The 13144-nt window shown below is 40.1% G+C and overlaps 1 protein-coding gene across 2 annotated transcripts in view; it reads left to right on the top strand.

The window, feature by feature from the left end:
• Window positions 1-5469: 5469 nt before the first annotated feature.
• Window positions 5470-13144, top strand: part of CA8 (carbonic anhydrase 8) — a 60323-nt gene continuing 52648 nt past the window's right edge. The window contains exons 1-3 of one of the 2 annotated variants that reach the window (XM_072924675.1): window positions 5470-5949; window positions 6200-6391; window positions 10100-10224. In XM_072924675.1, the coding sequence (XP_072780776.1) occupies window positions 5871-5949; window positions 6200-6391; window positions 10100-10224 (396 nt within the window). In that variant the 5' untranslated portion in view covers window positions 5470-5870. The remainder of the gene's footprint in view (window positions 5950-6199; window positions 6392-10099; window positions 10225-13144) is intronic. The other variant, XM_030266237.4, reaches the window with a different exon arrangement.

Raw genomic sequence — 13144 nt, 5'->3', positions numbered from 1 at the left:
TTTAAACTGTAGAAGGTATTATATCTTTCCCTGATTCAGTGCTTCTCTTTGAAACATTTAATTTTCAAGTGGTGGATTTAACATCTATCAGTTCCACTGACAAAGAGCCACTCCTTTTCAATAGCTATTAGATGAAATTCATAATTCTTCAAGAATCTCATATAATGTTAAAGATCTGAAATTATTACAGCTAGGTAAATACATATTTATCATCTCCTTATTGCAGATTTCCCCCCTGAGCTTCCCATCTTCTTCCTTTAATTTGCATCTGGGTGTATCATTAGTTTTGCTTCCTTCCTAAAGAAATAAAGAAATAGGAATTTTGCCATGTCAGGGCCCTTGATTATAATTTGCATTCTGTGTTTCAGAGACATCTTATTTCATCCTTTAACTGCGCTTTCCTTTTAGCCCAATAGCAGAGAAAAAATCTCACTTCCCTTCTAGTCTTCTGTTGTCTTCAGGAATTCACTTTACTTTTGCGCTTATTTTACTTCATCAGTAATTCCTATTGTATCTACCATTTTTTGTAATTATTTACACATTTTTTTCCCCAGGGCTAGATCCTTTTAGGGAAAAGAAATGCTCCAGCAGACTACATAGATTACTCTCTAAATTTTTTTGTGTGCCCTAAAATACACTGTACTTTATTATTATTTCTTCTGTTCCTTTTTGTTGGTAGTATTTTCAGTCCTTAAAAATGACTTCCTATTACTTGTTTTTTGTTTTTTTTTAAAGCTTGACACTATCCCCCTATAGTTTTAATGTCCTCAAGCTGTATGTCTAAATTCTCATGGGCAGACATAATAGTCCTGTTTTACACATTTGAACACTGGGAGAATACACACCAATTATAGGAATAGATTTGTGGCTTCTTCCCATTTTCCCCTCATCTCTTATGCATGTAAAAGTTTTGTAACTATACTGTAGAAAAAATGTCTGTACATACTTGCAGATCAGTATGTTGATCTTTAAATTCCCCACCCAAACAATGCATATTGTGAAGTGAAACTTGTGAACTGCGTTTCTAATAGTCTAATAGGACAGTCTGCTGTCCTATTAGCTGGCAAAACCATGAAGCACAAATTTACACTTACAGACCATTAAAACACACAAGGCTATGGAAACCACCCTTTGGTGTAGATGTAAGGGGAAATTGGGATTCAGCTGACATATTTTTGCAATGTTTGCAGAATGGCATTTGCCAATGTAAACCTGACTTGCAAAGATACAGTGTCTTTCACTGTGAATGGTTTATTTTTGCTATAAATGGCCTCTTTATTGGAAATAGTCTCCTTTTACCTTTTCATCTTGGACTGTTTGAACTACCCAACCAAATTTTCCGTTCTGTAATGCATTACCACAGATGAAGAAAATAAAAATAGGCAAATAGTATAATTCCAGGAATACTGGAATATTATTCCTTCTAATGAACAAGTTCCTTTTAAAATGAGAGATTTTTGGTATTGGTACATATAAGCTTGTGCTTTAAAGTTTAAATGCAGAACTCTGTGCTTATACTTCTAAACTTGGAAAAGAATCCAAGTTCTTTGAGAGCGTAATCTGGCGTGAAATAAAGATAGAAACAAGACCACGTGGGAGATATTTGCTGCTCAACCTCATAGTCAACACAGGAAGAAATATAGGAAGCCCTATTTACTGGAAAAAGTAGATGCTTCAGGTCCCTTCAGCTGTCTTGTTATATGGACAAAGCCTTTTCTTTCAGGACACCTTGGCAAGAACGGAGATCTGGCTTGCAGAAGCATAAATAGACTCCAAATTACCCCAAATGGAATGCTCTAATATGCCATAGAACAATTCCCTCCTTAACAAAATATTAAATCCTGCATGCTCTCACCTACTGTATGTTGGCAGCAACATAATAAAGAAAAAAATGGATAATACAGGAAATATGATCATCTCAAAGTCTGAATTTCTCATTCCTTGCACCAAGGAAATAACTGTCAGTTCTGTGGTTGCAAAGAATCATGCAGGTAGGGATGTACAGTCTAAAATAACTTGTGTGTAATTCTGCTTTTCTTTTGTCCTATAGATTTCTTAGTAATCTGTACAGTTCTCTGTGCTGGACTCTCCCTTTTCAGAATGATGAAAGCAGTAAGTAAAGTTGTGGACATATAACCTTTAAAAAAAAATGTTGCTAGTCATTAATGGGTATTGTCACATAAAAATTTTTCAGCGTTTGGATGGTGAATATTGGTTCAGACCCAGTTTTCCTAGTATATACCTTTAAAGGTGTTTGGGGAAGATGCATTTTCTGAAAAAAGAAAAAAACAATGTAGAACAAAACAGAATATCTAGATATAGAAAACAGATGAATAGTTGCTTGGGATCTCACCAGGATTACGTATTATTCTAACCATGTTTCAAAATGCCATTTCTTGTTTGACAAAAGGAATGTCAGAGACTACACTGCTTCTGAACTACTGTTGTGTGAGTTCAAAGAGGAACTATTAAGCCCTGGATCTGTGCCTGAGCTTTTTATTCCTGGTACTATCAAAGGCTGTGATCATTAATCCCAGTTAAACAAGAAGTCAGCATGTTCCACAGAATCAAAGGGTGAACCAGGATTCAGGAGAGAGATCTCTTGCTCCCGCTTCTGTTGATGAGGTGTTATGTCACTTATGAAGTTCATGCTGGCTGAGCTTCTCCTACTTTTTGCTCAACGATTTAATATTAGCTTGGGCGCCATAACTATACCTGTCTAGATTTTTCAGTGTGTTGAGCCAATGTGGCAAACATCATGGGTAATGCATTTTTGCAGAATAAAGAGTGCATTTAGATGTATTATAGTTATATATTTAATATCTTTTCATTGTAAATTCAACTATTTGGAGCTTCTACACAAATAATTTTACATTTGTATCATTAAAGGAGATAAAATCCCACTGATTTTGAACAAATCTTAGCTCATGCCACTATCTCCATCTGATTGTTTCAGCCCTTTTATTTGAAGCTGGGTCCATAAATGAATGAGTTGGTTTGTGCAGAAGTCAATATCCACATTCATCTTAATCCATTTTTGTAAGGTCAATATTCCCATTTATCACTGGAGTTTAATGTGAGGGCTCAGTCCCATGCTCCATTTCCTTAGGGAGAAGCAAACTCCTTTGTTACTTACATACTTCACCATTAAAGAAATCCCAGGAATCTTCAGTAGAATTTAATCTTTTGATTCTCTAATCTGTGCCTGACAGATACTAAGGAAGAAACAGAATATTTGCAAAAAAACTACTCAGCAGACATATGGGAATAAAGATATGTCAATTATTCAGCAAGGATTTACCTACTATGCCTAATTTTGCTGAGGAATATGGAAAGAATTGAAAGGTTAAAAGGAAGGGCAACAAATATATAGCAAACCATGAAAAGTATTTATTGCAAGACAGAAACTCACAGGTATGATAGAGTTGCCCCTCATAAGCATGTAATTCTAGAACAGACATCCCACAGGAAGGTTACTGCAGGAAAAGACTTAATAGAGAACATGAATGAATGAAATACTGTATTTCAAGGACTAAGGGAATGAACCCAGCCTCCTAGGACTATTTGGTTTGTTTCCAAAATATAAGACTCCCTTTTTAGAAGAAAATTAATTTCCAGTCAGATGGACCAGAATTTTTGTTAATGTTTGTTTTTTCCCCATGTGGTTGAACAATGATTCAAAGGAATCTACATTAATAGAAGCAGCTGGTGTGTGTTTTAGAAGTGAGTAGATTATAAAACTTAACAACTTAATAAAGCCAGTTGGCTATGTGAGATGGGTATGCATATACAACATGATACCTTGTGTGACTAAAATGCACGTAAAAAATATCTGAGTTTTCTCTTTGTACTGTTGTCAGGTGCTCAATATATGAAAAATGTCTGTTTGGGTTTTTTTCCTCAATAAACTGTAATTTGGGTAGGATGATACTGCAGAAGGAAATCTGTGTTTCTTCTCTGCTCTTGAAAAATCCCAACCCAGTAAACACCACTTCTTTTGCCCTATTTTTTTTTTCACCTTGCATGCAGCTCATGAACCAGTACTCTCTTGCTTCATTAATGAAGTTTCATCTCAGTCCTTCTTTTTTCATCTCACACTTACACTGATGATAATTTCTGTTCCCCTGTCAGTGTTGCACAGGAGTCACAGATACTGCTGCTGAGTTGGGGATCACTGAAGCACAACGAGCTTCACACTGAGATCAAACCTTGTGGATCAACAGCACAGGATCAAGATGTTATCACCTTGGGATACCAGAATTCAGGGAGGTCTGGTCACTGACTTTAAGTGACTAGGATGGTAAGAAAAGGGCACTTCTTACCATTATAGCAATGCTATTTGACTGCCTCTGTTACCTTTTCTGATTGCTGTCAGGGATTACAGACTGCCAGTACTACATTCCTGTTTCCCTTCCTGTCACTGATGCAAGATTTTGGGCCGCTGCCTAGAAGAGATCTCTATAACAGAGGTCCCTTCTGTCCTTTTTTCCCCTGACAGAATGAATATTCTCTAGTTCCATAAACGGCTGTTTTCAAAGGAGAATGAGGAGTCCTTTCATAACCTTGAACTGAGGCATCTTCATCTTGGGGAAAGAGTTTCCTCTAAACCCTTCATTTTTGAATAATTTGCAGTAGAAATTGATGCCACACTTCTCCCTTTAGGACAGAAAGGGCAGAAGTGAGCTCCCTTCCTTATTTGATAGTTTCCTTATCCTCACTGAGGGTTTCTGTTCCTCCACAGAAGGGACACAGTGCTCAGTAGTGAGGAGTAAACACAGAGTCACAGAATGGCTGATGTTGGAAGGAACTTCTGGACATCACCTTGTTCAAATCCCCTGCTCAAGCAGGGCTGCCCACAACAAGGACTGTGTTCACATTAATACCTTCATGGATGGAGACTCCCCAACCTCCTGGGGCAGCCTGTGCCAGGGCTTAGTCATTCTCACAGTAAAAATTGTTTCCTGATGTTCAAAAAAATCTATGTTTCAATTTGTGCCCCTAACCACTGGTCATGTTACTGGGCCCCACAGAGAGGAGCCTGGCTTCACCCTCTTTGCATTTTCCCTTCAGCTATTTGTGAGATCCCCAAGCCTGCCCGTTTCTCAGCTGAACAGTCCCAGATCTCTCAGCCTTTCCTTATGGAAGGGATGGTCCAGCACCTTAACCATGGTCATGACCATTTGTTGGACTCTCTCCAGTATGTTCACATCTCTGTACTGGAGCAGCCCAGATCTGAACCCAGCACCCCAGGTGTGTCCTCACCCGTGCTGAGCAGAGGAGCAGGATCACCTCCTTCGACTTGTTGGAATTGCTTTGCCTAATGCAGCCCAAGGTATCATTCTTTGTGGCAAGGGCACACTGCTAACTCATGTCTAACTTGATGCTCACCGGGACCCAGGGTGGGTGGGACTCACCCACCCAGTGCCAAACTGCATTCCAGTCAGGTAGTCCCCCACCTGTCCCGGCGTCTGGATTGTTCCTCCCCAGTGGCCGGGCTTTGCCCTTCGCCTTGTTAAAGTTGCTCTCCCGGGGTGTCGCTGGGTGCACAGAGCTCCTGTGCCCAGCTGGAGGGGCAGCGGGAGCTGCGGAGACACCCACCCTCCCGGGCTAGGGAGGGCTGCGGAGGACGGCGAGCGAGGAAGACGCAGGGAAGCTCAGGAGCAGCGTCCCGCCGGGAACGCCCGCTACCGCCTCACCTCTCTCTCGCCTCGCCGCGCCGCTGGGACAGCGCCCGGCTCCCGGGGCTCCCGGTGGCCGCCCCCGGCCCTGCCCCTGCCCCGGGGGCGGAGTGCGGGGGAGCTCCAGGCGCGGAGCCGAGCGCCGCCAGCCCGGCTCGCCCCGCACACGCTCGCACTCGGCGCAGCCCGCCCATGGCTGACAGGAGCCTGATCGAGGGCGCCGAGCCCCGGCCGCGCCGGGAGGAGGCTCCGGAGTGGGGCTACGAGGAAGGTGAGGAGCGGGCGGCGACTCCGCCGGGGAGAAACTTTGTCCGCTGCCGGGGGAGGAGGAGGCGGTGCGGGGATTTCAGTGGCGGACCACGGAGCAGAGCGGGGTTCGCTCCCCGGCCGTCCCGCGGCAGGTCCATCCCCGCTGGCGGAGGGCGGCGGCCGCGGAGCCCCTTCCCTCGGCGGGGCAGGGTCTGTCTGACCCGCAGCGCGGGGCGCCGGCTCCCCCGTAACCCTTTTCCCTTGTGCCTCAGGAGTGGAGTGGGGGCTGATTTTCCCCGATGCTAACGGGGAGTACCAGTCGCCCATTAACTTGAACTCGAGAGAAGCCAAATATGACCCCTCGCTCCTGGAAGTGCGTTTGTCACCGAACTACGTGGTGTGTCGTGACTGCGAAGTGATCAACGACGGGCATTCGATTCAAATTGCCCTGAAGTCAAAATCAGGTATGCCGAAACATGGCCTTAATTTTCCCGGCTAAAACTTGTGTTGCCTGAAGACTCACTGTACTCATGTCCTGGAGTTTAGGAAAAGCAGCCTTTTCCAGCTGAGGGCAGTTGTGCCCATTCAGCATGGACTATGCTCAGTGAAAGTGTTGGTGTTGACTTCGGTAGGAAGAGGAGCAAGTGTTGCGATGGGAGTTGCAGATTTCGATGCCAGACTGGATGGTCAGTGAGATTGCTTCAAAGCACGTCCAGAATTTCTTCTTGTGGTGGTGGTATCCAATTCACTGGCATTAACAGCTGTCTGAACTCAGAAGCAGTACAGACTACTGCTAAGACAGTGTAGTGCCAAACTGTTCTGTACAGCTGGCAAGATTTGTTCATGGTTCAAAGACCATGTAAGTTAAAAGTGCTTTTTCTCATTAACTTGTGTGGGTTCTGTAGGAATACTACCTACAGAACTGGACAGCTTCAGATAGATACACCAGTTATACATGCTCACAATATTGATGAGGACCAGGTAGAATGCAGTCCTCATTTCTTAAAGGATGACAGTTTTGGTGTCACTCATCAAACATGATTTAGAAGAAAATAATAAAAGAAGCGATTCCAACATGCATGAAATTGCTATATCTTATCCAGACTTTTCATCTGGGTAAATTATTCTCTATGAAGGAGACAAGAAAGTAGGGAGGAAAAAAGTCCATTTTTCTTTCCAGCACTGCAGTAGTTCTTACCATGTGTTTGGAAGAGCCTCTATGTTATTCTAACCCGTCTTAGCTAGTAACAGCCCTTTGGGGGCATTTAAACAGCTGAACATTGTCAAACCATGAGACATTCCAACTTCTGTTTCCTTCTGAGAAGTCAGTAATACTGGGAACTACAGCTGTGCTAAGTGAGGGAGTCAGTTCAGTTTCACACAGTTTTTTTAAAAAGGAGGGGTCTGTTATCTCAGAAATAATGAATTTCCTTTCTATGATAAATTCCATGTATTTTTGCAACACAGAAAGTTTCTTTACATGGAATTTTGCAGGTTTGCAATAAAGAAATGTTGTACTTCCAATCAGTTTTACTGCCTTCATCAGAAGCGGAACTCTTTTCCCAAGGGATAAGGCTCTCTTTGCAGGATCAGGAGTTCTTGAATTCTCCTGTGGAGGAAGTGAGAGTGACCACAAGTACCTCATCATTCACATCCCAAAAGGCAACTCCGTCCATCCTACCTTTCCCAAGGGCAGTTTCTAACTTAGTAGTGATAATTAATAAGATGGGATCAACACACCTAAATGCCTTTGCAAAACCATTAAGAGAATTAGAAAAAAGGAAAGACTTCTTTTACACTTGAATGCAATGTGATGCCAGACAGATGTCTCTTGAATTATAAGGAAATGTGAAATAGAGAAAAAGTTTATGACTGACGTATGGAATTATGATTTAGGAACTCTTGGTTTAGTTTCAGCTTTTCTTTAAATATAATGTTATGTAGTTTCCCATTTTTCCTTTGTGAACTGGGAATAATTTGGGAGGGAGAAGACAGCATTTATTAAACCTACCAAGAGGAGAAAAGAGTTAATAAGCTGTGATTGAACCTGGCCTAGTATCCTGGCCATTTTTCAGGGACTGCAGAAACTCCTACAGTTTCTTTTCCTCGCAGGAGATCTCTGATGACATAGCCATTTAGCCAGATTATTTTGCTGAGAACTATTGAGCACTGGATGCTTTTGAAACTCTGTCCAATTAATGTGCAAGAGATCCTCATCTACTGTAATGCTAGCAGTCAAAGAAAAAGTTCTTTATGGAAAAACATAAACTGATTAAGTTACATATTAAAAATAAATTTGTCATTACTGGTGAATGTTTTTATCCTTTAATTCAAGGCATGCAGTCCATATAGAATTCCCAAATCCTGCTCATTATTTAATTGCAGACATTTTCACAGCTGCTTTCATTTTGATAGTGGAATACGTGTGGTGCATTAGGTGGATGAATCATGACCAACTATAAAATAGTTCTATAATGGGATCAGTGTCCTAACTGAAGCCTTGGAAATAAACTCTTTGAAGCTCCTGGACACCCAGAACTACATCATATAAAAAACATTTCTTTTTCTAGTTACAGTTTTTCTCAGAGAAGTGTTTTAAAACAGAAAAGGCTCAATTTTCCTGATTGAGATTATTATTTTTATTCTTCTAATTATTATTGTCCTAATTAAGAACTAATTGAGTATCATGATTCTTTTTGTTTGTCCAGATTTCTTAAATACTTCAATTGGTTTATTCCTCAAGTGTTCACTGGTTTTGTAGATTTTCCCTTTAGGGGATACAGGTATAGATGGAATATAGATAAAGCAAGGTTAAGGAGCAAATCTGGATCTATAATTATATTTAGGACATTTCATTTTAGAAACTCTAAAGACTGTTAGATTAGTTGTGAAGAATTATTAAAGGAGGATTAATTGGAATATTTGACTTTTTTTTGCCCCAGGGTAATTGCTTATGAAAACCATAATTGATCTGTTTTCTTTTTTTTTACAGTTTCATACCTTTGGTTTTATGTTTGTACAGTTGTAATTCAATTCAATTGCTAGCTTATGTTTTAGTATTACACTGCCTCTTGTGCTCTAAACTCAGGTGGTATAGTTTGTGTGCCAAAATAGCTATATATTATGGAACTAATTCCCTAAGGCTATATTTAATGCAGTTAAATAATCCTTATCAATTATCAGAGATTGTAAAAGATTAATTCCAAGTCTATGAAATGTAAGATAGAATTTAATGGATTCTGGGGAAGACCGTGAATGCCCTTAAATAAAACTCAGCCCTGCCTAGAAGCCAATATTCAATGATTTGAGTGGGAAGTTACCTCCAGCTTGTGGTGTAATATTTGATCTAAAGCAGATTCAGAAATCCCTGGGTGAAATGTTTCTGTTGATTAATTCCATACCAGATTTGGCCTCACTATTGCTTGCTTTTACTACTTCTGGTGGAAGTCTCTATTCATGCAAAAGTACTGAGCAGCTATATACATTTTTTGGTGCACATGTTGTGATTGTGGACAGATGCTTTTAAGAAATTCCAGATGTTTAATAAACTGAAGGAAAACCCATGGCTGCCTAGAGGCTTCTTTTAGGTAAATGAGGTATGCTGTTTTTGCTGGTTTTGCTCCAGTGTGTGGGTTTGATTATATCTTGGTGTGGTGGTGTTCAGTATCTCAGAAGCCTGACAGGTGGTATATGACTGAACACCTTTATCCAGCAAAATATTTGCTGTCAAAAGTTTTCTATCCATTTCTGTGACCCATAGTAAATATAGGTGATGGAGATTAAACATTTAGACAACTTGGAGGTTACTTCCCAGTTCAATTCAGAACCCCTGCCATCTGTTTAGAGCACACAGATAATGTCTTGATAAGACAAATAAACATTCCCTCTTCTGACTGGTAAAGGTACAATGCTTTTATTTGGTGTTCTTCATCATAAAAAAAAAGTTCAGTGTGACAGCAGTTTTACTGCTTTTTGTAACTGCCTCAATTCATGTTCTGTACCTGCAAGGTTCTTCAGAAGTAAAGGCGACAAGTCTGTGAACTTAACTCTCCTCTCTGGTACCACTAATAATATAGAAGATTGCCACAAGCTCCTTTTTGTATTTGGAGAATATATTCAGTGGCTTGTTTGCTCCGAAAGGCAAGTTCTTTACCATTTATCTTCTTTCTCAGTGTTAATAGGGGGCCCGTTACCTCGGGGACACGAGTTTGAACTACACGATGTTCGATTTCACTGGGGGAGAGAAAACCAGCGTGGTTCTGAACACACAGTTAATTTTAAGGCTTTTCCCATGGAGGTAAGAGTGCTCTGCATTGTATAACACCCGTGAAATGCAAAAGATTTTATTTCATAGCTTGAATTCTTGGAAGCCCAAAAGCGACTTCCTTTTAGCTCTACATGCTTTATATTTCAAGCACAAAGCTATCTTCCTGGGGTGTGCTTTAGTGCAGGTAAATTAGGATATGCATCTGGAATAGAATGCCTCCAGCACTCATCACACTGTATGATTAATTGGTCGTAAAGTTAACTTGCAGAATTATTAACTTCTTTCTTATTAGTGTTCTAACAAGATCTGCCATTTCAACACTTCCTATGTCACCTTGACTAATAGCTATAGATGGGGAGAACTAGCCACTGGAAATATTTCCATGGTGAGTAATAACAATTTAGGTCAATTTGGAGTAAGTGTAGAGCAATTTGTTCACGGAACAGTTTTACATACTTGAAAATTGAAGGTTATGTGATAGTCTTCTGTATGTTCTGCAAGACCTGAAAGAAGTACACGATTTTGAAATAAAAGCAAAGTGATAACGCAGTCTTCAAAAATTCATCTCCTCATGGGGTTCGTGTCATAGGCAACGCAAAATGCTTGGTCCTATTTTCTCCTGCCCTCCAGCAGCTGTTTGTCGTCACTTTCCACTGTCTCATTGCTTACAGCTGTCAAGGAATGGCCTGGAGTATTCCTTAGCCCTTGGGCTGCAAGACTACTTTTAAAAGATACCAGCCCTGATGTTTGGTGACTTCAGCTTTGCATCTTTTATTTAATTTGTTGTGCACTATTTGTTTTAACGAAACTCAAGATTTTTTTTGAGTTCTTTAATTTATTTTTGCCTTATTAATCTGTCATAATCCCTCATGAGTCTGAAACTGTTTCTTTTATTCACTGTGCTCAGTTCTGGGAAAATTTTTATTGTAGTGTTCATGAGTGCCTGACTTCTTGAATAGAAAGGTCTTATAGAAAAAATATAAAAATATTAAAGAATATTAAAGCAACTACTGCAGAAATAAGTGTAAAAATCTTGTGGACTTACATCATCCATCTAATTCTTACAGTTGTTCAAATACTTTCTTTGAGAGTTGCGGGTCAGATTTTGGTCTCTGCTATTTGCTATTTTGCATTGGTCTATCACAACCCCCCATATATAAACTTAATCATTTGGAGTTTTCAGGTTGAATTGAGTCAGATCATAGAATCATTTATGTTGGAGAAGACTTATGATCAACAAGTCCAATCATAAACCTAATACTGCCAAAATCCTCCCCTAAACCATGTCGCTCAGTACCACATCTGTGTGTAAGTCCCTTCTGCAGGTTGATTCCAGGCAGGTCTTGAAAATGCAGAATTGCTTGAATGAGTAAGACTCATCAACCAAAGGGCAAACAAGGCAATGACTTCTGCATCCTGGTTGCCTGGCACAATATATAGAGTATGATTTATATGGGCAGTATACTTCAGGATACTGCAGTGTTCCCCTGAGGCAAGAAGTAGCCAATTCATTATAAAATAGCTCTGCTTAGTGCTTTTCTTCGAGGCTGATCCAGTATTTGGTGATCGAGAAATACTCATGTGAGCTATGCTGAGAACCATAAGTGGAAATCTACCAGGATTTCCTGTCTCTTGTTTATTAAAGTTCACTCGCAAACCGCCTTGGTGGTATGTGGGAACAGTCTATTGATAATCTGCAGAAAACCTAGAATTATCTACTCCAGAACAGTCCAGAGAAAAATATGTTTGATTCAGAGATAAAAAACAACAAACTTAAGTCATGAAGGGATTTCATTCTTCACCTACTTTAAAAGCAGTACAGCAGCTGCACAAACAGAATTCTGGCACAGTTGAAGAACATCACCTGGAGGTGAGCAAGCCAGTGTTTTTCTGTTTTCTGCATCTAAGCAGCTTTCAATTAAACTCTAACTTCCGAGAAATAATTACTGATGCAAAAATTCTCTAGCAGAAAAAACCTGACCCATAATACACTTTAAGTACAGTGTGAATGTTTAATTTCTGAACAGATAAATTCGTATGGCAGAAAATGGCCAGTTCATAATCTTCTGCCACACGCTGCAAGAAAGTGTGGAGCAATTTTTTGACAGATGAACTGCATTGCCTTCTGCAATATGTACAAAGAGCTGTTATATTAATTCCCTCTCAAATTGTCCAAATCAAATATTATACTTGAGCAATAATAAAATGGGTGCTTGTGGCCACTGTAATGTTTAGGTAGCACACCTGACACTCCAGAATGGAGGATTTGCTGTTTCCTTTCCAGGCATAGCCTTTTAAAAATTTTTTTAACAATAGCTTTGATTAACAGACCAGGAAATCTTTTGACATTGGCATTGGTTAATATAGTTGCTGGAAATCATCAAATTCTGAATATATATTTGCCTTGATTTCTACTGGATTTCACAGATTGACAGAATACCCTGACTTGAAAGGGACCCACATGGATCATCCAGTCCAACTCTTAAGTAAATGGCTCATGTGGGGATCGATCCCTTGATCTTGGTGTTATAAGTACCATGCTCTAATCAGCAGAACTAAGTTTGTTGGTTACTGAACACAAACAGCAATTGATGCCAATTTTGGCTACAACCAGGCAATCTGGTACAGTTTATGCTTTCACAAAAAATAATCTGTCAGTTGTTTGTGCATCAGTGCATGCCTAAGAATGTGTCACGCACCAAGTGCATAAGTTTTGGGTCTTTTTCAAGTGTAACAAATCTAGTAGATCATCTTCCTAAGGAACTAGAAATCATTTCCATGGCAAATAATAGGTATTATCTTCTCTTTGTGAAAGGAAAACAAGGAGATAAGCAATAATATGAAAATGGAAGTGCTTGGTTGAAGTGGGTATATTAACAATACAACAGGTCGGCTTAGATTATGCACTCTACTGCTCTATTTTAAAACCTGAACTGAGCAGTTCTACAAA

Source organism: Taeniopygia guttata, chromosome 2, assembly GCF_048771995.1.
Source record: "Taeniopygia guttata chromosome 2, bTaeGut7.mat, whole genome shotgun sequence".
Classification (NCBI taxonomy): Eukaryota; Metazoa; Chordata; class Aves; order Passeriformes; family Estrildidae; genus Taeniopygia; species Taeniopygia guttata.
The sequence above is the reverse complement of the archived record's forward strand: the minus strand, read 5'-3'. Positions and strand labels throughout refer to the sequence as shown.